Below are 25,365 nucleotides of genomic sequence, written 5' to 3' on the forward strand. Positions count from 1 at the left end.
GGCAGCGACGCCTACCAAATTTGCGCCAATTGGTGGTTGAAATCATATTACCGCGAAGACCCATACAGTCGAACTGGAATCTATCATGTGTTATGAGAAACGGAGAAGTGGATTTCTCTATGAACGCTGGAGACTGCCCATTGCGCGCCGATCATGTCATAGTACGAGTCGTCACACATGATGGCAGTGTATGCTACTCGACTGAGATAGAGTCTGGACAGCCCGACCTGAAATGGAAGAGTCCGTGTTCACATCGTTGCATTGAGAAGATCGCGGATGGTCTTAAAACACTGATGGAGCGACCCAAGCAAGTGGCCGAGCAGGTTTAGGGTTACTACGATATTTGGATAGGCGTATGGGAGGAAAAGAGAAGAGCTCTTTTTTAGGCAAACAGATAGGCTTGAGCAGCCAGGAATATGATTCAGGCAATGAGGTCTTGTAATTATGCGCGCTGGATTCTATCAGGGGCATCAGTGACGGTTACAGACATTTGGTAGTAGCTGACTTCGATGCCAAAATAGACCATAAAAATTCTTCAGGAAGGTCTACATGTGTCCCAGCCTCTCAATTGGTTGTCAATCCTCTCCCATACGTCGTACAACTTTTACCAACCGTTTCACTAGACGCATCCTCTCCAAGAACGTCGGTTCAGTTCTTTCACCAACAATGAGAGCAAAAAAGAGCAGAAGGCGATTGGCTGACTGGGAGTTGGGACGTGCCTGACTTATCAGTCGAGTAGATCGCCCCACTCGTCCTGCGTGTCGATTGGCCAGAGCAGATTTGAAGCGGGTTAGGCGAGTTTGGCTTGCTAGAAGCATTGTCTTTGTTCGGATTCGCAGTCGCAGTCGCATTTAACAACTTTCTTCTTGTCTGTCGATAGATCTGGCTACTTTGAACGCAAAAGTCGCTGCCCACCAAGTTTAATAGAAACCGACCTGCCAATTCGTACGTATATATCATTACAGTCTCTGGCATCGTCCGCGTTGCTTTAGATTTGAGTCACAATCCAACACGCTAGTTTTTATTACAGACAGCGCCTGTCCTGACCTCGACGATGCCTTCCTCACCACCACACCGTTACCCATCGAATTCCCAGAACAACCCCACCAATAAACCATGACCAAGCGCTCTTCCCTCCTCATCCCCTGGCACGGCCTTCCCCCAGAACTAATCTTACAAATTCTCACCCACGTCCTCCATACCACCCCCTTCCACCCGCACCCTCCCCTCCTCCCCCTCCTCCTAACCAGCAAACACACCCACACCCTCGCCCTAGAAGCCCTCCGCAACACAACCCTACCCCTACACCTCTCCCCCTCTGCAACTCCAGTACCCATCTCACCCTACCTCGCACCGCACGTGCACAGCCTCCACATCACCCTGCACCTCCCCGCGCTCCTCTCCTGGGAGCCCCTAGCACCACACACCGCCGCGAAGTCTTCGCCCTGGAGCGTGCTGCTGACGCGCCCCGACTCGCCGGCGCCTGAGTGGCAGCGCGCGCTCGCGCACCTCAGTGCGCTTACGCTGACGCTCGAGATTGGGGACTTGCGGTCTGCGTGTGGGACTTTTTCGGGTGGTTCTTGCTTGGCGGGGGTGCGGGTAGAGTGGTTTCTCGCGGGGGCGCGGTGCGGGTTGCGTGCAGCGTGGTGCGAGGTGAGGATTAGGGGGCTGAGGTGTGGGTCGTTTCCGGCAGAGGGGGGCAGGGCGTGTTGGCGGAGGTGTGGGGAGAGGTTGGCGCGCGGGGTGGAGAAGCTTGTCAGGGGGGAGGAGGTGGTAGTGGAAAGGAGGTGGCGCGATCGCTTCGGTGATGCTGTTTGATGAGGCAGTCCTGCTAGCCACGTGGTAGCTTGGAGGGTCGCCGTGTTGGGTGTGAGGGTAGAGTGTTGGGAGCGCGTAGGGGAACAAAGAAAGTCTAATGCTATTAGGGTTCGTCTTTCAGGTATACGCTACAAATTTAGCCAATGCCAAATAGGAAGTCTGTTCGTACAACATGAAAGCCTCAGGTGTCCCGGCTGCATGTGAATCCCTCAAAATCATCTTTACGATGCACGCTCAAAGGAGTTAAAGTGCTGGCGATATTTGTCACCTCGCTTCGCTGTCAAATACGACCTTACCCCTCCCTACCATAGCCTTGTCTACCGTGCCTTCCACCTTTTGCACAACGTCAGTCCCAAAGAAGGCAACGCCCAGCTCTTGACTTGTAAACCAACTCGCGCGATCCAGATTTCCACTGCCCAGCACTATAACCTCTCCATCAATAATTGTCATCTTCAGGTGACTTTGCTGAGGTTCCCCTTGCTCGTCACCCCTCTTCTTGTACCCATGTCGCGGCTCAAAGTAGGAAATGTGGAGCTTCCCAATCTTGGTAGGAGCTATTGCTGCTTCCTCGTCGTGCGCTCTTGGACTTGCTTGTGTGTCCAGCGCTTTGTACCGTTTGACGAGAGTCTTAACGCAGCGCGCTGTGGTCGTCCCGGCGGTGACGAGCTGCTCGAGTATCATGAGTCGCGCCGAGGTCAGAATCGTTACGTCGATACCGCGAGCCAGTGCTTTGAGCAGCGCAGACAAGACCGGTGGTGCAGTGAGGTTGGGTGACTGGATACGTATACTGCGTTCTGCCTTTGCAAACAGGGTGAGTATGAAGGCGTTCAGAGGCGTGATTGGTGCTGTGGCGGTACCAACAGGTCGAAAGTCGGGATTTCGCCGGTGAGGACTGGGAAGGAAGAAGGTTGGGGTCTCTTTCGGGAAATCTGTTGCAGTCTGGACAGCGCTGGACACCACGCCTGACTGACCGTGAATCGTTTCATGGATTACTTTGACCTGCTCGCACTCCGGTAAGCTGGGGGGTGCATCCACGCGGCGCTCCCAGAAACTCCAATAGAACCTGAGAAACTGGGACGATACAGGCCCTTTCATCACGATGGCACCTTCGAACCACTCTTCCCAGCTGACGTTGCAGCTTGGAAGGACTACAACCTGCCTGTCCACGACGATGAACTTGGGGTGCATGACGCTGAATGGGAGAACGAAAACGCTCTTGATCTTGAGATTCAAGCCTCCTAATTCAGAGGGGTCAGGAAGGCCGAACGTCTTCACCCATTTTGAAGCTTCGTACGTTTGGCCGGTGGCTGTCTGCTTGTGGAAGAGCTTCTGAAAGAGTGAAGACGATGAGAAACACAATCGCACACGTATCTTCTCTGTGCCTCGCCGCACAGCCTTGTCAGACAGCTTGCGTAGGATGGCATTGAGCGCATCACGGCTGGTAGATGAAGCCCAGAAGCACGTCACGAGGATGAGCTCGTGCTCTGTCTGCTCTAAGAGCGGTGAGAGGCTGTCATAAATTGACGACCCGGTGCCTGTCATGAAAGTTTGAACGCTCGAGGTCGTTATGAGCGAGCGCGGGAGACGCGAATAATAGTTTGGGTCATCTTGCTGGGTGGTGGTGACCGCTCTCTCGAGATCGTGGATGAAGGGCTCCTGGTACTGCTCGCTCATGCGCTCATTCGTACGCGATAGAGCCTGGGGGTCATCGAGCGCATGCAGCCAGTCATCTGACATGGCGACAGGAATGCGAGACGAAGACGTTGCTGCAGGTGAGGTTTGTTGATGGTGTAACGTGACGTAAGGGGTGGACGCGACTGGCAGCCATGCCGTTTTGGGAAGTTGCAGGGATGATGACGATGAAGCTCTCCGCCAAAAATTAATTCCAAACTCCGTCAACGACATCACGACCACGACCACGACCGCCGGCGCTACCTGCATGAGCGCCCTGTCACGTGAATAGACGCATCGAAACTTGAATACAGAAAAAGACCCCGCGAAATCGCGAACGCCACACAATGGGCGTCTCAATCCTGCCTCCCAGCGCACCCCTCCCGCCGCGCCGCGATGCGCCTGCCGACGACAGCGACGTCGACATGTCCGATGACGAACTCCCAACCTCAAATAGCGCCACCATAGTCACACCAGGCGAACACATCACGAGCGACCCCCAATGGATGCGCGGTCACGGCACATACGTCCCAGCCGGGAGCGGGACAATCATCTCGACAGTGGCGGGCAACCTGCACAAGACAAACAAGCTGCTGTCCGTACAGCCTCTGCGCGCGCGCTACCAGCCAGAGATCGGCGACCTGGTCATCGGGCGCATCGTCAACGTGCAGACGAAGAAATGGAGCGTCGACATCGCCGCGCCCATGCTCGCCAACCTGCCCCTCTCTTCCATCAACCTGCCCGGCGGCATCCTGCGCCGCCGCACCGCCGTCGACGAGCTCAACATCCGCACCTTCTTCTCCGAGGGTGACCTACTCGTCGCCGAAGTCCAGTCGCTGCACCAAGACAACACGGCTTCGCTGCACACGCGCTCGCTGAAATACGGAAAGCTGCGCAATGGGCTCTTCACCTCGCTCTCCGGCGCCGGCGGCGGCATCCTCAGCCGCAAGGGCGGCGTCGTGCGCAGCAGGCGCCAGGTCTTCACGCTCAACACCGCGGCTGGCGAGATCGACGTCGTGCTCGGCGTCAACGGGTACATTTTCATCTCCAAGCACACCGCGGTCGCAGCCTCGACGACGGAAACCGGCATCAACAAGCTCGACGAACAGGTCACGGAGACGCTGTACTCGAGCCAGAACGACGACATTCCGGCGCCAGTGCTGAAGGAGATCACGCGCGTCAGCACGCTGATCAAGGGCCTTGTGGCGTGCGGGGCCAAGGTCGACGAGGACACGATTGTGCGCGTGTATGAGGGCGCCGTGGAGCTGGACGCCGAGGAGCAGAGTCTGGGCGGCGTGGAGAAGGGCGTGGGCGCGAAGGGCGTCGTGGAGGCGGTGCTGGCGCGGCTGGCGGTCGAGAACGCTGGGTGAAGGCCGCACGACGAGGCAGTACACAGGTAGCAAAACATCAACATGGGCGGTCTTGCAGCATTTGCCCCTGTGGTGGCGTCGCTGATGCCCGCCTCGCGCACGCCGCGAAGCCACTGGTGCGGGCCGGGCCTTAGTCGTCTGGCGACAAAGGGGCGGCACGGAGCGCAGGCAAGACACCACAGGTGTGGGGAAGCGGCAGTCACGATGGGCGTACGAGAAGAGATGAATGGTGATGATTCAATGTGATTACTACTTGACTATTCCGCTATTTGAAGTGTATAACCTTCGTGCTATGTACGCATTACCTCTCCAGGACAGTAAATACGTCGACTAATTAAAAACCAGCCCCTTTGTCCATCACCGCTCGATAATCTATGAGCAGGACAGGATGCGATGTACGCGCGCCGCGGGCGAGTCTAGGGAGCCAACTCCAGCCTCGCGGCGAGTCGAAGCTACCTAGCCCTCAAACACACACAGGCCCTCGCGCTCCAGCATCTTGAGGCGCTCGACATCGCCGCCGGCCTCCATGACCGCCTTGACGGCGGCCTGGCTCAGCTTGCGGCGCTTGTCGGCAGCCTCCTTCTCGCGGCGGGCCTTGGTCTTGGAGCTGCCGGATGGGGCGACGCCGGTGAGGATCTTCCGGCTGTCGTCGGGGGTGAAGTTGACGAAGCCCACATTGGCAGCGGCGCTGGCGGTGCTGGGCGTGCGGGAGCTGCCGTGGAGGGAGTGGGAGGACTTTCGCCGCCCGGCTGTGGCGGAGGCGCGTGGTGCTTGGCCTGAGGGGCGGCGGCGGTGGAAGCGCGGCTGCGGTGTTGGGCTGGGTGAGCGGGACAGGGGACGGGTGCCGATGGGGACAAGGTTCTCTGGGTGGGGGTGGGCCTGGTGCAGTGGCGCGGCCGGGTATATTGCTTGATGGTATGAGGCCATGTCGGGCTGGGACTGGTACTCGCTCATGTCGCTGAAGCTGGACATATCGCATGAAATGCCTAGACCGGCCATGGACAATGGGCCAGTTTGTGAAGTAGAACGTGCATGTGATTCGCGATGTTGTGTTGGATATGACTGCTGAGCAATGGGCATGGACTCATCGTTCCACCAGCCTGCGGTCTTGGTGGTGGCGAAGTCAGAGGAGCAAGTTGAGTAGGGGAAGTCCATGGCCGGTGAGTCAGTGGGTCCCCAGGTTGACATGGGTATCCTGACGGAGCTGGGAGGAGTGTAGGCTGCAAGGGCCGCGTTCGATGCTGCTGATGAGAATGCCATACCAATGTTCTGGCTAAAAGGATCGCTGTTGTTATGTACACCAATGGCTGGCGATGCTTGTGGTGTGAGTTGATAGTTGGAAAATCCCATGTCTGGAGATGAGCCACTTTCTACAATTGGAGACCGTGTGGTTGTGTAAGGTTGCTGGTGGTGATGCTGAGCAAAGAAGCCGTCCGCACATTCATCTTGACCGAACTTGGATGACGGAGGTGGCGAATGCATGTTGATAGGAAGCACGTGTGCGTGCAGGTCGACAGCACTATCCATCTTACGTGCCCACATGTGTGGGACGGGCGTGCGGTAATATGAAGGCTGCATCATTTTGGCAGTCTTTGCGAAGCTCGAACTTGGACACTTCTTCAGTGACTTCTGAACGCCACGCGAGACGGCTCGGTCCGGGAATGACTGGGCTTTCTTAATGCACTTGGAGCTACTGCTGGCGCTGGAGCTTGTAGCTGTAGTAGGTCGTGGTGTAGGAGGCTGAGAGATGGATCGTAGTTGATTCCTCTCAAGTTCGAAAAGGTCCTCAAAACTGAGCGTGTCACTGTCGCTTGAGGTCGACTTGCCACGGGAAAGGCTGTAATTTACTGAAGAGCCCAATGAATCAGAGGAAAAGGCTGGGTTTTGAGAACCTAGTTGTGTGGCCTTATGCCAAGGCTCTGAATCTCGATGAAGTATAGGCGTGAAGCCAAAAAGTTCATTCCCATTGGACGAAGACAGGTCAAAGAGGTGTGCCAGATCGTCGGATCCAGACGGGTCGGCAACAGAAGTAGTCAGTTGCTGGAAGAGGTCTGTCTCAACGTAGCTTTCAAAGAGTTGGTCTAGCTCAACGGCCTCCGTCTCTTTGTTGATCGACCGCATTGGGATCTCGGAAGGGTAGCGTAGTAAATGGGCCATGAAGAATAATTTTTCCGCTGGTTAAGTGACCTGGTACTCGGAAACGAGGTGCGATAAGGTTGTGGCAAAGGGAATACCGAGCGGAAGAGCCGTGGATGTAACGCGCCTTGAGCCCTGCAGGAAGATCGTGTCGAGGCGTACAGAGATGCAGGAACAGATCCAAGGTATCCAATGGTCCAGTGAAGGCTGGATACAAACAATCAAAACAACCCAGTCTGGATATATACTCTTGCAACTTGATTCACGAGAGTTCCTTCCAGCCTCTCCTTGACAACTGCATTCCATGTTGTATCGAACTATTATTGGGAAGCCAGGGCGGAATGTGGATGACCTAAGCCACCGTCTTGTTGTTTCAGGCTCGCTTGAGGCGTATGTAGTGGCCGAAGTGTCAAACGCCAGTGGATCTGGGGAATTGAGGTGGTTGGGCAACCCTTAGCAGGTGCATACAAGATGTAGTATGCTGGTTGCAGCCACACAACGTCGTTATTGGGTTACATTCTCGCCTGTATTGTCCAGCCCCACAGCGACTCGTCACACAAGAGTCACTGCGCTGCCAGTCTTCATTGACAACAGCCGGCAAGGCTGCAGATGCGGCCGCCATATGCCTCGAAGCTCTACTGGTGGCCGTATCATCTGAGGACATGTCCTGGGAGTGACTCGAGGATTACGGAGGGACTCAATTGAGGCTCATCGTGCACGATTGACGGCGCGGTGACGTGTGGCGGTGTTCATCGCAACAGCTCGCTAAGCCAACCCACTCGATGTCCAGGTGGGTGGAATGCAGATTGTGAGCATGCCGCATGCAGCCTGGCTTATCACGAGGACTCAGACAAGCGACGCTGAAGTGAACAGACAACGATGGCTGACATAAGTAGATCGACATCGAAAGAGGAATCGAATAGCCGAAAGGGGAAATCCAGATCTGGGGAACAAAGAAAATCGATGTTCGGGCAAATCGGGCAAGCAGTGTTGGCGATGATGATTCAGACAGAATGTGGTGTGAGTGGTATTGCACGTGCCTATTGCGAGCGGGAGCTCCGAGATCCAGCTAGCAGCTTGAGGATAGTGAGCCGTGGAAAAGAGGGGCACAGTAAGCGGCGACATGTTCGTGACGACTTCATGGTGTTGACCACGGCGCCGGTTCAGCGCTCGTGGGCCGCAGCGGGTTGTGCCATTTCAAGCTGCGGAAGGCGCGCCCTTGCATCAGCCCATGTGTTGGACGTTTTGTTTGTTGCCTGCTCCGTCAACGAACTGAAACAATGCGGCGATGGCAGTGCTGGCCTCGACAAAGGACTCGTTGTCGCAGTGATTGTTGGGAGCTCTGGCCACTATGGTGATGGCTGGCTTCCGGGCGGTGATTTTATCCGCCGCTACGCCCGAGGCAAGCGCGTCTCGAGCCTCTGTCGCCATCCCGAGCGTCGTCCGCGACGGCGACTACCCATCCACTACTACTCACACATTCTCCAGTAAACAGCTCGGCCCGTCTACAAGTGCACACTACCATGGATCCAGATACGCCCCTTGCAAGCGAGCCTCAGCCGTCCATCATCCGCTGGATTCTGGGGTTTCTAATGGTCGGCGCGTGTTGGGGGCTCACTACGCCGTTTATGCGCAAAGCTGCGATGAACTATACAGCGCCAACACACCCGGCTCTGACTGATCCGAAGAACTCGGCCCTGAAGAAGAAGGCGCTTGGCATCTGGTATGCCGTGAAAGGCGTGCTCAGTAGACCGGCGTATGCCGTACCGCTACTGCTTAATGTCACTGGCAGCGTGTGGTTCTTCATTCTAATTGGCAAGGCTGGTGGGTCAGCCACAGTACATACGCTATGTAGATGCTAACAGGTACCAGAGTTGAGTCTCACTGTGCCAATCACGAACTCGCTGGCGTTCATGTTCACAGTGCTGGGCGAATGGTGGGCTGAGAAGAAGGTCATCAGCAGAGGTAGGTCGCCTATACTGTACATCAGTGTCTCACAAGCTCGCTGACAAATGGAAGACACGTGGATAGGCATGGGATTGGCACTCGCCGGTGTTGCGCTATGTGTACAGAGCAAGTCATAGATTTTATAGTGTAATCGCCACTCTCGATCCTACGCACCGACGCTCAGCTTCGAAAACCCGCTCGTGGGGGGCTGCAGCCAGTTCCTCTCGTCATACCTCTCCTCGCCCTCGATCACGTGGAACGTGTAGATGTTTCGGCTCTTCTGGCTGGTGTTCTTTTCGCTCTTGTGCAGAATGTTGCCGTGAATGAGCACTAGCGTACCAGCCTTGACCTCGCCCATATCGTATACCTCTTCCTCCCCAGAAGCAGCCTCGGTCTGCAGGCTTTTGGGAAACTGCGGCCCATCGTTGTCGATAAAGCCAGTGCCTTCCTTGCCGTTCTCGCCGGTGCGCACAAACCTCTGCGTGACAGCGGCGCGCCTGTGGCTTCCTGCCGCAAAGCTCAGGCACCCGTTCTCCTTGGTCGCATCCTCAAGCGCGTACCAAAACCCGACTGCGCTCGGCGGATCTGTGTATAAAAAGGTGCTGTCCTGGTGCGGAGGCACTGCGCCGCCAATCTCGGGCTGCTTGCAGATGACCATGGACTGGAGCACGCGGGGATCGCGGAAGCCAAGGTCGCGGGCGATAGACGCGTTCTTTGCTGACAGCGATATCTCGCGGAAGGAAGGCGATAGTTCGTGCAGGTAGTGGCCAATCTTGTTGATGGCACGCTCTTTGGGCTTGGTCAGGTTACCTGCCTTGTCGAAGGCGTCTGCGGCGCATTAGCTACGCGTTCTTGTATTGATACGATGCGCAAGCCTACCTTCCTCGAAGAAGAAGCGGACCTTGTCCCCAGACTCCAGAAAGTATGCATCGCCGACGTGGTCTGCACCGTCGTCGCCGCCAGTGGAGAATTTGGTCATGGGGTGGTCCTTCAACTCGAACTCGTGCAGCATCTTGTCTGTGTCAGCCAACAGCTGCTTGACTGTATCCTGCGACAGCGCATCTGGGACGAGCAGATAGCCATTCTTGTGGAAGAAGTCGACCTGCTCGGACGTGAGCCCTTGAGTTGATGATGCCATGACGCCTGGATGTGTCTGAGACTCTGAGCACTCTATTGACCTAGTAATGTGTGCGACAAGAGTCAGAAATCAGTCAGCGACACGGCAAACAACCGTCGGAGACGGCCGCCTCTGCTCGTGTATGGGGTGAGCTCAATCGCGCCTGCCCCACCACTGCCCCGCGCTTTCTTTTACTCCGAGCCGAGGAGTCGCGCAACATCCGTGACAAACGCGACGTGTGGTCTGAAATCTGTCTCTCGAGAACCACGGGCTTCCGCCCATGCGCAGGGCGACTGATATCAGGCTTGATGAGCTGCCAGGCAGACTCACTGCATGGCTGTTGACAACCCAGCCACACCACCTCTTCACTGCTACTAGTCTTGACACTAATGCATCACTTTCGACTTCCACCTCATCTTAATCTGCGCTTTTCCTAACATCTACAAGGGCAATTTCACTCATTGACCCCGGATCCAAATAGACGTTATCGCGAGACTGATGTGCGCATTTCTCGAGACGCTGCTGGTGAAACTACATACCCCTCCAAGCTCACGTCGTTCCCACACCCAGCAATCCTACCAACATTCACCATTGCATCCAACAAGCAAAGAATTCCGACTACTTAGGTTCTGTTGCAAAGATATTTCTGAGTGTTCAGAAGTCAAATGTGAACTGCGAATATTCGACCTCAAGTGGATGGGAAGGTGGTCTGGCGCTCCAGCCCAATATACTGCGCTTTCCTATACATGGGGAACCTCTCTGTCTCGAAGTCGCTTGATGATCGATGGTGCATATCTGGAAATCGGTCCAAACTTGTACGCGTTCTGCAAGGAGTTCTGCCGCAGCCAGGTGTTTGAAGGCGCAGAATCAAAGCGTACGCAGTCTCCTAGGGTTTCCAGACCTCGATCGGCGAGAAAATGCAGCTGATGATTTGCTTAGTCTTGTGGCTGACGGCTTTCGAAGCCTCACACTTCTCGACTGCATCGCGGCCTTCTCAACAGGCAAGTGTCAAGATCCCTGAGACAAGACTTTCGGCATGATGGGGCTCGTTGGATTCACTCAAATCATCCCGACCGATTACAACCGCTCCATCCAGGATGTACTCAAGGATGTTCTGTGCACCATCATCAGTACCCAGTTTGATCCACCTCGCCGGGGTTTTCTGATGGATCTTGGCATCAGTGTTGGCTTGAGCGCTTCGGATCAACGTGGCTGGACCAGCCTGGTGGAGATTCTGTTTATACATGAGAAAGAGCGGCTGGTTTTTCCCAGTCCTTGCTACTACGCGGCTGCATCAGTCAGAGACGTCATTTATCACCCGTGCGATCACAGTGAACCTGAGCATCGGACTAGAGGGAGATGGTTCACGTGTATTTGCGATTAAGTCTTTCTATGCGATTCGCCTTTTTCAGTCAAGTCGTTGGCATCCCAAGGAAAGATGTAAATATATCTGTCCCCTGTCTATTAGCCATAACGCCACGCAAATGCGCGGGGAATTCGATGCCTTCTTCATCTCTAGCCGAGTGTGCCGAACCGCTCGAGGTTTGATTGTGCACCCTTCGTCTGAAGACTGTATGGAGAACAGGTGAATGACTGGAAATGACTCGAACAGTCTGGCGACTTCATCTAGTCATCGTTCGCGCTATCTAACACAGATACAGGCTGTCCCGTCCCATGATTGGATGCATGTAGAATGGGCTGTATTGGCCCTGGTCGTCATCAATGGCGTCAACTTTGAAGTAATGAGCCATATGTAGGTCGAGACTTCGCTCTATTCAAGTGTGTATGCCTCGCAATTATGTCAGTTTGGCAACTGGTGAACGGAATAACGGTGTTGAGAACGATTTACAGCTGATGCGAGTCAACATTATTTTATTTAATGAAGAGGTATCAGTTATTCGACGAACATTTTCACAACAACCACCAACACGTTTGAAGTCCATGTTTATATCCGCATTAAACTCGCTGAAACAGAACACCATGAAAGATCCTGAAGTGTTCCATAATTCAGCATCCCATGGGTTCATAGAGATGGACGTCTTTCGTGAAGAAGAACACAGCCACCACCGCCACCGCCACCATAGCCACATCTCAGCCACTATTCTCCCCTCGCAGCCCAGGAGCTGTACCACCAAACATATGGCTCACGATGTATGATCCGCTCCACCTGCACTACCTCCAAAACTAGACCTGGCTGCAGACGAAACAGGCCACGATGTTGCCAAGCCCTGCGTGTCGATGCATGTCCAGCGGTGAAGACGAACGTGCAGCACTTTAGCGGCGGAGTCGCCCCGCGGCGTATGGGTCTTCAGCCAATCGCCAGCCAGGGCCCTGTTCTGAGAGTCGAGGCAACCTGTCTGCCAACAACCCCACCTTGCACACGAGTGACGTCTGAGGAGCTTGTTGGTCGTCATGGACGTAAACAACGCGTTATCTCCTGTTTGTCAGTGTTTAGCTTGCTGTTTCAGGCTGCTTCTCGGCCCTTACGATCGATGCCCCTCAGGCATGCCTTACCCCACTTGCATCCACATGGTCGTATAAGACTCTCAGCTTCCAACGTGTCTTGACCCGCTCAACTCTGTTCTTTTGTCAAATATTTGTTCATTTGCCTTTGATTCCCTCAAACAGTCACAATCATGAACAACATGCAAGGTCTCGCGGATACCTTGACTGCATCGGGCGGCACCGAATCTGCAGGTACAACATCAATGCGTGCAATTTTATACGCCTGAAACCACGAGTCAGCTGACGGCAAGTATCAGGTTTCCTCAACGACATTGTTGAGCAACTATGGCCCAATATCAATGTCGCCGGCTGCAGAATGGTGAAGGAGATCGTCGAGCCTATTCTGGCATCCACATTGCCAGGCCCATTGGGAAATCTGCGGTTCACAAAACTCGACCTGGGCCACGTCCCACTGCGATTGGGCGCAGTAGATGTTCACAAGACTTCCATGGGAGGCATCAAGCTGGATATGGACGTAGTTTGGGAGAGCAAGAGTGACATTGAGTTGGACGGCAGCATGGTTCCTAAGATTGTAAGACTCTCGCACTCATCCACGAAGATACAGCAAACTAATCAGCAATAGGGTATCGAACATGTGCATCTCAGAGGCAGACTTTCTGTGTTGCTCGCGCCTTTGACGAACATCATCCCGCTCGTAAGGTCTAACCTCTGACAGCCGTAATCGCACGAAAGCTGACACGTGATTTAGATTGGTGCTGCACAAGTTGCATTCATCAACCCCCCAGAGCTCTCACTCGATTTCACCGATGCCGCCAACATCGCAGATCTTGGCATTATCTCAGGCACCATCCGCAAGACTATCCTTGGCATAATCGGTGGAATGGCTGTTCTGCCAAACCGTTTCCTCGTCAAACTCGATAACTCAAACGACTGGTTCAAGACATACCAACCGCACCTTGGTGTCGTCCGTCTGACCATCGAGCGTGCAATCGGCATCTCAGGTCCCAAGAAGAGCGGTGCAAAGCGCCTTTTGGCCAAGATCGTGAAGGATGTGCCTGACTGCTACTGCAAAGTCAACGTTGGCGCCGAAGAGGAGTGGCGAACAGCAACAAAGAAGAACGACCACGACCCTGAGTGGAACGAGACCCATGACTTCCTCGTTGCAGACTTCGAGCAGAACATAACCCTCGATGTCCAGGACGACGACCTTGGTGGCGACGACGACATCGGCATTGGCTCGATCTCTGTCAAAAACATCCTGCTTGGCGGCGGCACAAAAGAGATCGCGCTCACGCACAAGGGCGAGCACACGGATGCCCGCGTCACAGTGCACGCCAAGTTCTTCCACTTTGTCTCTGACCCGCAGGCCCTGTCGGCCTCCCAGAGCGAAGGCGAAGGCCAGATCTGCGGAATTGCTACCATCCTCGTTGCCAGCGCTCTTGGTCTTCAGGGCCAGCGCGATGAGCTCCAACCCAGCGTCAAAGTCTCGTGGGGTGCAAAGGAGTTCCGCACTGCAATCAAGACGTACACCCCTGGCTCGGACATCTTCAACCCGAGCTTTGACCAGGCTTTCAGGATCCCAATCACAGGCGATGTGCTGAACAGTGGCGCGCCTTTCCGGATCAGCCTGCTGAACAAGGAGGCTGAGACTGGTGTAGTAGAGATCCCCTTCGAGGATGTGCAGAATGGGCAGGAATTGAGCGTCGCGAACTCGTACGATGTTGGAAGCGGTGCGACGGTCAAGGTCTCGATCAGCCTACGGGGGTTGCAGTTGGCCGAGTAAGTCATGTAGCGTATGCAGAAATAGCGCTTGGCATTTGACATACAGTAACTATTCTTCGGTACTCATGTTGTGAACGTTACTCTTGCTCTGTCTTCCATTTACCACTTCTCATCTTTTGGCGAGAAGATTGACTTTTTCGAACGTCCGTGAGAAAACTTACGCAAGCAGGTCGTTGGAATCGATCATACCCTTGCCATCACGTGATCTCCGCTGATCGACCAGGGTGCAGGTCCTACATGACCATTTCCGAGTCGTACAAGGAGCAGGCCTGGCTATGAGACGATTTCATTTCCTGAAGCTTGGTGCTATCTGGATAGACGTTAGGCCATTGGATGTCCGATCTGACGTGGCTATTTTGCGTTTAGCTGAGATTACATAGACTAGACAAGCCATCTCGGAGCTGTGCAGGCTGGATGTTCAGGCAGGGAATCATCGGTAGAAGTCAAGATCTTTTTCGTCTTAATCGCGTCACCCAGCATGAAACTCGGTCAAACACTTTGTTCAAATCTTTCATAATGATGCGGGTAGTTGAACTACGTACACTTTCGATGGTAGCCAAAATCAAGGCAGGAAAGACAAAGTCATAAACATAAAGCGGACGGAGCTGTAAAAGAAAGTTGGTGTGGGTCCAGATAAGATGCTCGACCGGGGGAACATGCCTAGACAAAAGCTTTGTCCAAATTGTTGACGAAGTTGTCGGGCATGAAAGGTACGTTCGCTGATCCAAAAGTGTCGCCGTTGGAAAGGGCTTTCTGTGCCGCGGTGGGCATGGCATCCCAGTCGCTGATCGCGTAGGCCTTACCGACGGTGCTGGTAAACTGCAGCTCATGGTTGGTTGGGAAAGTTGTGAAGTACTCTACGAGAAGGTTGTTGTCTTGCTTGTTGGGCGTAGTCGTGGTATTGAATTCGCCGTGGCCAGATGCAGCGCCACCCAAGATAACAGCGTTTTCGTTATCAGGGTTGTCAATCCAGACAACGACGCTCTCCCAGTCGTGGCGATGGCCACCTACGACATTGCCAGCAGCGGGTTGATCCTTCGGGAAGTACCAGGCGTACATGATGGCAAACTTCTCCTTGTGGGCGGCGGCTCGGGCGTAAAGTTGGCCCTTAGCTTGATCCCGGCATCCAGCACTGACATTTCCCGAATCTTGGAGACCTCCGCTATCAGGTGGTCAGTGAGTGCTTGGGATTTAAGTACGCTCATTCGCGGGCTAACCTAGTATTTCCCTCATCATCAACAGCAGTGTACGGCTGGCATCCATGTGCAATGTGCAGCAACGGAGAAAATTTCTCAATGGCACGACCAATGTTTCCAGCTTGCACACGAGTGGCTATTGGGTTAAGAGAGTCGTGAGGGACTGAAGCGCGAGATTTGAGCTCGGATGGAGTGGGAGATGCAAAGGCTACGGCAGCCATGGAAAAGACTGTTGCGAGACGCATTTTGGTGGGGCGGGAAGAAGATGGTAAAGACGGTAAAAGATCGAAGCCTGGTTGGTAACGGAACGAGTGTTGGAATAGCAAACGGACTGTGGTGTCGAGAATGGAGGGGAGTTGACTATACTATTATATCTGAATTCTTAGTACAGATACAGATACTTGGCTTCTGCCACTATGTCTCAGTTGGTCATCCGAACTGGTCCAGTCCATAGTGTTGAAGATCCTGTCCATAATTGTATTGCACCGAGCGAGATATCGCCGTACGATATTCATGCAAAACAACCATAAAACGCAGGCCAAAAAAACTCCCATCTGAATTATTGGAACGTCAAACTTCGCCAATACTTTATGCTATTGGAAGATAACGCAAGCCTTGTCCTGTTCCTGCGCGCCAACACTCAAGTCCAAAGGTACACCGTACGACACGAATTCGATGCCGAGATGGGACCTCTTACAGGAGGAGACAGCTGCGTTAAGTCGGTTATGGTATAGACGTTCGTCAAACGAGAGCACAAGGATAATGATTTTTAATCCACAGACTGGCTGACTTCGCTTCATCAGCCATTACTTGTAGGTCGTCACTCAGATGCAGCGTACTCTCATTTACGAAGACCCGTCGATATGCGTGAGGCGAGATCAGCCGTGATGGATTCTTTCACAATCGACATGGTGCCGTTGGCCCACAGGACTCAGGAGACAGAATAGAGGCCATGTCTTCGTGATGGCTTTACAATTGATGGAAAACGCCGATACGTCATGCAAACCTGAAACCGAATGCTTGACAGATGTCGTCCCTAGAGTACCAGGGTAGACTAGAGGAGTTGTCGTTGGTGAACCTCCAAGTGAAACCGGCTTGGCAGCGAACACCCTACTCAAGCCTCATAAGCCACAGCGCTCGTGTACAATAGATACGAAGGGGAGATACCCAGCTGAAACGAACCGTCTTGTTGCGTCATGTTGAATACTTCAGGACCCACTGAAGCGGTCAAAAAGTCATAGCGCGGTAAACATTAGGTCGTCTTGATTGAGACATGCATTCAAAAACAGATCTGACAAGAGCAGTCTCAGGAATTCAAGATGTAAATTTATGTGAAAACAATCTCAAGGCATTGAACAACAGACAATTCAATTCTCCGCTTCTAACAGCCTGGATTGCGATTTCGAATACCAGCGCTAAGCACGTAAGTAGGTAGCGAGAGTGGCGAGATCAGCGAACGGTCGGACGGTGCGCTAAGAGTCTTAGTGCATGAGCCACTACACGAATCCAGTCAGTATCATAGACTAGCATGCCGTCATCCCGGCTCTATTATCCTGAAGGCCCGTTTTGCACATTCTAGGTAATCCGACCAAATCCAACGACAGCCATTTCGCCGTGTTGTACTCGAAACATGTGGCACAACAACGTATGTCTAGGCCTTGATACATTCAATTTCCATCAAAGCTTTCTTATGGCTGCTCAGTTCCTGTCAAGTTCTACCTTTGTCGAGCCTTGCGATATCAAAGTGCACCTCAGACCATGTTCCACAGACTCACTACCTATGAACATACTTCTATGCACACCATGTTTGATACGGTGATCTCTGGTGTCAACCTTCATGAAGATGCAAGTCATACCTCCCCAGCTACTCCGTGAAAGCATGGCACGATCTTTTATCAGCAAGGTGAAACAATCGCCATGTTTCAGTTTTGAAAGGCATGTAGCCAGCTCTGCGAATTAAATTTGCATTTTTGAGTCGTTTCACTAATCATCCTGCTCCAGCTTGTCTTCTATTTATTATGCCATCCTTCATCCATATGTGCATAGGTGCTGTGTCAACTTATGCTGAGTCATGAAACGGAACTCGGTAGACATCCGTCCACATCCGCGCTTAATTACCGAGAGTAGATCCTAGCGAATGGCGGGCAAGCTCAATATATCGCGTCAGTTTCTGGTCGATCGATTGGTGCACCTGGCTAGAGCCGTCCCAAGTGTCTGATGTAGCTAGCCGTGGAGGTACTCTTGCCCAGAATGAGCGAAGTCAGGCCAGTTGCATCATCGGAAAACCTCGAGGCATTCATTCATCCATCTCGCAGACGTAGATCAAGGAATCAACGGAGCTATGTTCATCATTCAGACAACACACTTGTCGAGCTTTCGAACAACCTTTCGACCTCAACATCTGTATTCTTTTTGGAACTCGAACGAGCGCCCGTCTTTTAGCACCATCTAGGTACGTTCGAGTACTATAGACGGTTTGACAAAACCAGATACCTGTCAAAACCTATTGCAATACCCCACCACTGCCCTTACGTCCATCAAAGTGTCGGCATCTGATACATACTGCATCGATGGGTTTAGCAATGGGAACTGCTTACGCACCGATCTTTCCAGCCAGGAATCGAGGGGCTTCATTAGCAGCTTCATCACCGTACGACAAGTGTGCAGCCGTAATGACAAGCGTTCCATCACACACCAGATCCCCAACCGCGCAGTAGATCGCGAGCCTGTCTGAAGGGTAGTTAGGGACCCGACCCAAGTTTTGCTGATTCTTCGTGTATCCAAACAGAACTGTTCCGACCACCTGATTGCGCACGGTAGCAGTTACATCGGACAGAGCGGCAGCGATGAGAGCAGATCCCTGACTAGTAATGTGGTTAGCTTCGAGACAAATCATGCCGGAGCACAACTACATACGAGTATCCTCCAGTAACAACTTTCGAACTCGGGCACTTGCTATTGGCGAGATTGAGAAGGCGGACACCCTCTCTGATAGCAGCAGCAGAGGAGCCTCTCGGAAGGAAGTTGTCTGCGAGCGTGGCATCGTATGGACCTCCAACACCCTGAACCCAAACATTTGCAGCACCATACCTGCTTTCGAGAGCATTACCGAGCGGGACACCCAAGGTACCCTGATTGTATTTGTCAGTGATCGTGGTGAATTCCAGTCTAATTCACGTACCAAATTGCCCGTCTCAGTGCTGCCACGAGCAAAGATAAGGATAGCCTTTGGGCAAGCAGAAGCACTGCCACTCTCGAGTTCGGTCCTGGAAGAACCGATTTGGCGAGCTTGGAGTCCAATGGCCTCAGACTCGAGCACAATGACGGGAGAGGCAGCAGTGAAGCCGGCAAGAATGGCGAGAGCGAAGAACTTCATGTTTGCTTAGAGGTTCAGGGAGCTAACGTCTTGAGTTGCTGAGCTGATAGGCGTAGAAAGAGCGGCTTCTGTATTGAGAACTTGCAGATGTTGGATGTTGAATTCAGCTGTGCAGCTTCGCAACACTTTATAGTTGTCCGTACCATTCAGTGTGCCCATCAGTCAAGACTGCCCCATGTTCAAAAAATACCTACGGCGAGGTGGAATACCAGTGGCTTCGCGCTAGTGAACCTTCCAACTTCAGGTCTACCCGTGTAATGGATCAGTGACCAGCCCTCAGACCATTGTGAAGAGAACAACAAAGACATTGAATATAGTTGTGAGCCAATCAGTCTGCGACCAGAGCACATCCCCCGCTACAACGCTCCATTCAATGCCGCATCGCTGACATGCCAAGGTAGAAATTCCAAAGTCATTAGAAGAGTACCTCGGTATCCTGAGACTGCGGTGTCTAGGCTATGGGCTGATGTGGTCGGGAACAGTTGCACGTCAGCAAAAGTAATTAATTTGAACACCTTAGTTCATCACCACCACTGCATCATCCTCGGTCAATATTGACCTATCTGCAACAGAACTCGCGCTGGGCCAATGCCTTTCAACAATCTGATGCCCAATAGAGCTGCTTCCCCGCACTTTGACTGCTATTCCATCGCCTTGATACCTAGAAACACTCGAGGATAGGATTTTGCCTTGTAGACGGCAACGTTGCGCCATACAGATTCAGACTTTGTCTACTTGCTACGCGTTCGTATGACCTACGCCTGATTTGAGAGATGCTCTTCTCGAAGAAGAACCACTTGAAAAGTTCATGTTTCATGTCTAAGACATTCTCGGCAGACGGCGGGTGTCTCCTCGGCATCGATTCAAGCTCACGAGCCTTGATTGGTCTTGTTGTATTTGCTTCGGCGAGATTGAGGATCTGGCATAGAGATCGTCTATCCAATTGTGTGCTGGAATTGACAGACTATGTGATTATGGTCACACGCTGCCGTTAGCGTACACCAACCTGCATGCATGACACTCCGGTCGGCATGTCTTGTACGAATGCACTAGCGGTTGACGCAATCTACTTATGTACGATCACCCCGCATATATGTCGGCAGCTGACAGGCCGGCTCCATGAGTCGATCTGTAGATGGCCGTATGCAGATGCGGCTGTGCGCAGCAGGCCTCGGCAGAGGATTCTAGGATGTACGTGAAGGGTCAGGGATCAGAGACAAGCGTCACCGACGTTACCCAAATAGCCCTAGCGCAAACGGCGCCCCATCATCAATCGAAGACTCCCCTCGCTCTCCCATTGCTCAGAATAGTACTTCAAAATCCCACATCGTGAGTTCAACGAATCAGGAGCGATATCGATATTGTGTAGCCCAGCACCAAACAACAATGCGCGACTGTAATGTAAATCTGGATCTTCGCCATCTGGCTAGACAACTAACAAACCAGCAGTGGGCTGGCCTTGCGTAAGTTCCGCTCGCATGTTCCAGTATCTGACAGCACTCTCTGATGAACAGAGATGGACCTCGTTGAGTCTTCGTTAGAACACTTACTGAAACCGTATGTTCTTAACGTTGAGCACTTTCCCACCGGGAACAAGCTTACGTCGCTCATGCTCTTCGTGCGCACTCGTTCTCAAAGTGTAGATGTTATAGCGTAGGGTAGGAAATACAAATGAACGCTTTTCGCGCACACGATTCACGCAAAGTCTTGTCTCTTACAAGAACACGCAAAAAAATTGCAAAGCAGGTGGACGTGCTTCTTCGCATGCAATAAGACCGTGGACCGCTTTAAACATCGTCAAGGCTCTTCTATCGAAAGCGGAACTGATATGCTGTCATGCACAGGCGAATTTCAATGCAGTGTCGAGAGTTTGTACTATATGCGTACTGTCTCGCTGTGAACTGTGTAATAACACCTTGATGTATTCGAACATATCAGGAGATCGCCGTCACATTTATCGTCAAAGCTGTAAGTGGTCCAGCAGGATGCTTCTCTATTGATCGACAATCCTCTCGTATCCTACTCTCAGATTGTTTTCACTGGGCCACCAGGTGCCGTATAACCCCTTTGACCCTGGTTAACTTGCCACAATTGTACGAGGATACCAGCATCATCTGGGTTGTATGCGCCAGGGAGCCCAACACCGGCCGGTAGGCTCTTAGTGCCGCTACCGCTTACTTTGATTTGCACGCAGGCCGGATAGAACTGTGCTCCCATCCGGTCTCCGGCAACGTGCAAACCTAGAATCTCGTGGCGCAACAGGTACTCGCCAGGCTTTAGGCTTGCTGGAATAGTGACGGTCCATGAAGCACCCTGCGTGGCGAGAAAGTCGGAACCCCAGGGCGGACTTTTTGTCGTATCGTACGCCATCTGATCGAATTTGACCCACGGCGTGCCGGTGTCACCCTTGAAGGTCGCGCAGGAGCTACCACAAGAGGCGAGGTAGTCTAATGTTATGTCAGATCCTATGTAGCAAAAAGCCCTCACTTCAGACCTACTCATGACGGGTCCAGAATGAGAAGAGCCCCATTGATCCCAGATAAGCTTGACCTTGTCGCCAGCATTAACCGGAACGGTAGCCTTCGAGGGAATGTTCCCTCCCTGATTACAGGTGATGTTGACACTTGTGAAATCTGGAACAGGCCCATTGTCTTTGATACGACGTGCGTACCGAGCGGGCTCGGGCGTGACGTAGTCGTCTTGCCCTACTTGCCATGCGAGGTAGCTCTTTCCCCCAACTTCTATACTTTTGAGGTAGCCGTGTGCGGACACACTTTGGGCAAGGCTCAGTAGGCCGATTGAGATGATGGAGAACACGAACATGGTGAATACTAGAGGTCCGATGAAGTCGAAAGGAAGCGGTACCCATAATTCTCGAAGATACGTGGATCTTATAACACATTCCTCCTGCGCCGTGCGATTTTTGCAAGCAGAGTTACTCCCGATCTCCCGGTCGCTTTCATTTAACATCAATCAAAACAAATGGCGACAAGGCTGCAACACAAACCTAACATATACCATGCTGCGTCCGTTGTTGCCAGTGCTTTATTGCTGCTATCAATTAGAGTGACCCAAGGCGGGATGGATGTGTCGAGATTGCTGTGTGGTTTCAGATACAGACATCATCGCGTGCCGTGCAAAGGCACAAAACACGATTCATCTGGAGCCTTATCGCAACGACCTTGTGTTACTCTCGCTTCGTAAATCTACTGATATTACAGGGCAGCGACTCATTGAATGATTCCAGTTTGCATCTAATCAGAGTTGGCTACAAACGTGTATTGGGTGGCGATTGCATTGGCAAGAGGCCTGCGGAGGCTGTCATGGAGCTCTCTGGTCCGCTCGACTTCAAGTGTCTGTTCGTTGCCAACTCTGCATTCAGTGCCACTCTCTTGGAACGACTGCTTAGGCAGTATTATGACCAGCATAGAAGACTCGGGCTCCGCAGCCTGTATATGTTCACAGGAACTGGATGACGCTTACGAGGGGAAGCGCGCGGCGAGGGCAACAGAGGCGGAAGACGAACGTGGTGCCTGCTGTGATGCTTCAATTGAGGACGCACGCGTCGCAGAGTAATGAGACGGTGACGACCGAAGTTTCTGCGATGCAATATGAAGGTAGATACTGCACCAGGTCTGCCTGCGTGGATACAGTCGTAAACGTCATGCCACAATCACGGTGGGGCTGCCCCGCTTTTCGACTCGACTGCACTGGTGCGCTGGTATGTACCTTCGCGCCTTCTGGAGAGGAACGTCTCGCTCCGCACGACACAACAACGTGCGCTGTCCTTGCATGTGTCGTTACCCAAGCATGCAGTACCCCGCTGACTTACCTTATCGATGGATGTCGGGTAACTACAAGCTCGGGCTCGCCCTCATAACAGCGCGTGTACTTACCCGTGTGGCCTCCCTGCATCGTCTGTGTCTCCTCTGCTCACTCTATCTTTATCGCTAAAGCGAGAAACTTGTCCAGGGGGCCGAAACTATGTTTTTGAACGAAAAGGGACGATTGGTCTTTGCGTACGATGCAGAGCAACTTTGGATCGAAGCTTGGGGCCACAATGCTCTTCGCATTCGCGCTTCCAAGGCAAGTAGCATGCCAATCGAAGACTGGGCGCTGCTGGATCCAACACATACGGAGGTAGACATCGAAATTGGGGATGATTCTGCTACCCTGACCAATGGTCGCATCAAAGCTACAGTCACACAACGTGGCAAGCTTTCTATCTTCGACAACAGCGGAAAACTCATTCTTGAGGAGTTTACTCGGAATCGACGCGATCCAACGGACCCAAAATGCAGTGCTCTCGAGATCGAAGCACGAGAATTCAAGCCAATCTTTGGCGGCGACTATCATCTCACAGCTCGATTCGAAAGCCTCGATCCTAAGGAGAAAATCTATGGCATGGGACAGTATCAGCAGCCGTATCTTGATATCAAGGGAACGCAGGTTGAGCTTGCTCATCGGAACTCTCAAGCTAGCGTACCATTCGCCTTATCCTCTCGAGGCTATGGTTTCCTATGGAACAATCCGTCGATCGGCAGTGCTTTCTTCGGCAAGAACATCATGAGCTTTGAAGCTCGGTCAACAAAAGTTCTAGACTATTGGATTGTAGCAGGCGAGGCGCCGGCGCAAATCGTCGAGGCATACGCTGAAGCCACCGGCAAGGTGCCAATGATGCCAGAGTATGGGCTTGGGTTTTGGCAGTGCAAACTGCGCTACCAAACACAGGATGAGCTGCTCAAGGTCGCGAGAGAGTACAAACGCCTGGAATTGCCCATTGACTTGATTGTCGTCGACTTTTTCCACTGGCCAAAGCAGGGTGACTGGAGATTTGATGAGACCTATTGGCCAGATCCAGGTGAATGTGATGTGTCCCCAGCCTCTTAATCTGCATACTGACATTGAGCAACCTAGATGCCATGATCAAGGAACTACAGGATATGCGCATCGAGCTCATGGTTTCCATCTGGCCCACGGTCGATCGAAAGTCCGAAAATTACGCAGAGATGCTGGAAAAAGGCTATCTGATTCGGACTGAACGTGGCGAGCGGATCGCCATGACGTTCCAGGGAATAACAGTTCATTTTGACCCCACCAATCCAGCAGCACGGAAGTATGTATGGGGCAAAGCGAAGCAGAACTACTACGCGAAGGGCATCAAAGTTTTCTGGCTTGACGAGGCAGAACCAGAGTACTCGGTATATGACTTCGACAACTATCGATACCATCTTGGGTCCAATGTAGCCGTTGGCAACATCTTTCCACGAGAGTACGCGCGTGCATGGTTCGAAGGAATGACCGAGGAAGGTCAGCCCGATGTTGTGAACCTCATCCGCTGTGCTTGGGCAGGCAGCCAGAGGTACGGAGCGCTCGTCTGGAGTGGCGATATCGCGTCTTCATGGGGAAGCCTGCGAAACCAGCTGGCGGCAGGATTATCCATGGGCATTGCAGGCTTACCATGGTGGACGACCGATATCGGAGGATTTCACGGGGGTGATCCGAACGACCCAAAGTTTCGTGAACTGTTTGTTCGTTGGTTTCAATGGGGAGCTTTCTGCCCAGTCATGAGACTCCATGGAGACCGAGAACCTCGACAAGCCAAGGTTGGGACAACGGGAGGAGCCTCGTGTCGTAGCGGCGCCGATAATGAAGTGTGGTCATATGGTCCAGAGGTGTTCGAGATCTGCAAGAAGTACATGGAACTGCGTGAGGAGTTACGTCCTTATACACGGAAACTCATGATGGAGGCCCACGACAAAGGCACCCCTGTTATGAGGACGCTCTTCTACGAATTTCCAGAAGACCCCATATGCTGGGAAACTGAGACGCAGTACATGTACGGTGACAAGTACTTGTGCTGTCCCGTCCTGTCAGCAGGTCAGACCGAGACAAATATCTACCTGCCAAAGTTGGTTCACGGAGGCAAATGGAAGCGGCTGTGGGGCGAAGATGAGTTCGATGGTGGCACCCACGTCACAGCTGAGTCCCCTCTCCAAGAAATGCCTGTATACTATCGGGCTTGAGTAGCAATCTCCCTGAGAACGACGAAAGTCTTCTCCGTATCTTTGGAGCTTTATCTATGGCTCAGCTTGTATTGCAGGAACGGTTGTATCGATTTGGACCATCATACCGCATTGTACCCAAACACGTCCAATGAGCCGCTTGGCAAACCGCAGCAGCGGGCGGGCAGGAATGACAATCCTACCGCGACTCTGTCCTATATGCGCTCGAGCGGAACAGTTCAGTAATAATCAGTCGGCCTCTTGGCTGCAACAGAAGTGCCTTCATTCTACAATGGTGCTAAGAGGCAGGTAGGACGTGCCTGGGTGCATTACTGTGCATACACCTTGTGCTCTCGGCATTACTTGCACAAACACAAGTTCAAACGCCGGGTTTGCTACAGTGCACTTCGTACAAAGCCTGCGCTTCTATCTGCTTGACTAGCTTACGCCGGAATTTTCGATCTGGTTCGCGCTTCCCTGA

At 52.8% G+C, this 25,365-nt stretch overlaps 13 protein-coding genes across 13 annotated transcripts; 7 read left to right on the forward strand and 6 right to left on the reverse strand.

Moving 5' to 3' along the window:
* The first annotated feature begins 872 nt into the window (after positions 1–872).
* Positions 873–1,883, forward strand: C7974DRAFT_393481 (uncharacterized protein). The gene has a single exon (XM_046141774.1). The coding sequence runs from the start codon at positions 1,117–1,119 to the stop codon at positions 1,816–1,818; it is 702 nt and encodes a 233-aa protein (XP_045998560.1). The 5' UTR covers positions 873–1,116; the 3' UTR covers positions 1,819–1,883.
* Positions 1,884–3,602, reverse strand: C7974DRAFT_393482 (uncharacterized protein). Its single transcript, XM_046141775.1, has one exon. It carries the CDS (start codon positions 3,553–3,555, stop codon positions 2,083–2,085), a length of 1,473 nt encoding a protein of 490 aa, XP_045998561.1. The 5' UTR covers positions 3,556–3,602; the 3' UTR covers positions 1,884–2,082.
* A 114-nt stretch (positions 3,603–3,716) lies between these two features.
* Positions 3,717–5,087, forward strand: C7974DRAFT_393483 (exosome component 2). The gene has a single exon (XM_046141776.1). It carries the CDS (start codon positions 3,837–3,839, stop codon positions 4,857–4,859), a length of 1,023 nt encoding a protein of 340 aa, XP_045998562.1. The 5' UTR covers positions 3,717–3,836; the 3' UTR covers positions 4,860–5,087.
* Positions 5,088–7,210, reverse strand: C7974DRAFT_178179 (uncharacterized protein). The gene has a single exon (XM_046136310.1). The coding sequence runs from the start codon at positions 7,014–7,016 to the stop codon at positions 5,316–5,318; it is 1,701 nt and encodes a 566-aa protein (XP_045998563.1). The 5' UTR covers positions 7,017–7,210; the 3' UTR covers positions 5,088–5,315.
* Positions 7,211–7,766: 556 nt separating this feature from the next.
* C7974DRAFT_178177 (uncharacterized protein) lies at positions 7,767–8,773 on the forward strand. The gene has a single exon (XM_046136309.1). The coding sequence runs from the start codon at positions 7,875–7,877 to the stop codon at positions 8,484–8,486; it is 612 nt and encodes a 203-aa protein (XP_045998564.1). The 5' UTR covers positions 7,767–7,874; the 3' UTR covers positions 8,487–8,773.
* Positions 8,422–9,093, forward strand: C7974DRAFT_393485 (uncharacterized protein). The gene is made up of 3 exons (XM_046141777.1): positions 8,422–8,819; positions 8,868–8,960; positions 9,015–9,093. Exons 1-3 carry the CDS (start codon positions 8,519–8,521, stop codon positions 9,077–9,079), a joined length of 459 nt encoding a protein of 152 aa, XP_045998565.1. The 5' UTR covers positions 8,422–8,518; the 3' UTR covers positions 9,080–9,093.
* Positions 9,094–9,108: 15 nt separating this feature from the next.
* C7974DRAFT_308899 (phytanoyl-CoA dioxygenase family protein) lies at positions 9,109–10,080 on the reverse strand (the record flags this gene model as incomplete). The annotated part of the gene is made up of 2 exons (XM_046138196.1): positions 9,109–9,770; positions 9,822–10,080. The coding sequence occupies 2 exons, from the start codon at positions 10,078–10,080 to the stop codon at positions 9,109–9,111; spliced, it is 921 nt and encodes a 306-aa protein (XP_045998566.1).
* A 239-nt stretch (positions 10,081–10,319) lies between these two features.
* C7974DRAFT_178145 (uncharacterized protein) lies at positions 10,320–11,201 on the forward strand. Its single transcript, XM_046136308.1, has 2 exons — positions 10,320–10,933; positions 10,999–11,201. Exons 1-2 carry the CDS (start codon positions 10,558–10,560, stop codon positions 11,097–11,099), a joined length of 477 nt encoding a protein of 158 aa, XP_045998567.1. The 5' UTR covers positions 10,320–10,557; the 3' UTR covers positions 11,100–11,201.
* A 1,240-nt stretch (positions 11,202–12,441) lies between these two features.
* On the forward strand, positions 12,442–14,481 carry C7974DRAFT_393493 (C2 domain-containing protein). The gene is made up of 4 exons (XM_046141778.1): positions 12,442–12,756; positions 12,822–13,096; positions 13,148–13,219; positions 13,274–14,481. Exons 1-4 carry the CDS (start codon positions 12,696–12,698, stop codon positions 14,306–14,308), a joined length of 1,443 nt encoding a protein of 480 aa, XP_045998568.1. The 5' UTR covers positions 12,442–12,695; the 3' UTR covers positions 14,309–14,481.
* Positions 14,482–14,967: 486 nt separating this feature from the next.
* On the reverse strand, positions 14,968–15,821 carry C7974DRAFT_463177 (necrosis and ethylene-inducing protein; the record flags this gene model as incomplete). The annotated part of the gene is made up of 2 exons (XM_046146224.1): positions 15,525–15,821; positions 14,968–15,469 (listed from the first exon to the last, which is right to left on the reverse strand). The coding sequence occupies exons 1-2, from the start codon at positions 15,746–15,748 to the stop codon at positions 14,968–14,970; spliced, it is 726 nt and encodes a 241-aa protein (XP_045998569.1). The 5' UTR covers positions 15,749–15,821.
* A 2,275-nt stretch (positions 15,822–18,096) lies between these two features.
* On the reverse strand, positions 18,097–18,879 carry C7974DRAFT_358471 (cutinase-domain-containing protein; the record flags this gene model as incomplete). The annotated part of the gene is made up of 3 exons (XM_046139637.1): positions 18,097–18,367; positions 18,420–18,634; positions 18,685–18,879. The coding sequence occupies 3 exons, from the start codon at positions 18,877–18,879 to the stop codon at positions 18,097–18,099; spliced, it is 681 nt and encodes a 226-aa protein (XP_045998570.1).
* Positions 18,880–20,904: 2,025 nt separating this feature from the next.
* Positions 20,905–21,702, reverse strand: C7974DRAFT_310213 (glycoside hydrolase; the record flags this gene model as incomplete). Its single annotated transcript, XM_046138261.1, has 2 exons — positions 20,905–21,326; positions 21,378–21,702. The coding sequence occupies 2 exons, from the start codon at positions 21,700–21,702 to the stop codon at positions 20,905–20,907; spliced, it is 747 nt and encodes a 248-aa protein (XP_045998571.1).
* A 943-nt stretch (positions 21,703–22,645) lies between these two features.
* On the forward strand, positions 22,646–25,225 carry C7974DRAFT_178209 (glycosyl hydrolases family 31-domain-containing protein). Its single transcript, XM_046136311.1, has 2 exons — positions 22,646–23,740; positions 23,797–25,225. Exons 1-2 carry the CDS (start codon positions 22,864–22,866, stop codon positions 24,903–24,905), a joined length of 1,986 nt encoding a protein of 661 aa, XP_045998572.1. The 5' UTR covers positions 22,646–22,863; the 3' UTR covers positions 24,906–25,225.
* Positions 25,226–25,365: the final 140 nt, after the last annotated feature.

This window comes from Boeremia exigua, assembly GCF_020726555.1.
Source record: "Boeremia exigua strain MPI-SDFR-AT-0100 chromosome Unknown C7974scaffold_5, whole genome shotgun sequence".
Classification (NCBI taxonomy): Eukaryota; Fungi; Ascomycota; class Dothideomycetes; order Pleosporales; family Didymellaceae; genus Boeremia; species Boeremia exigua.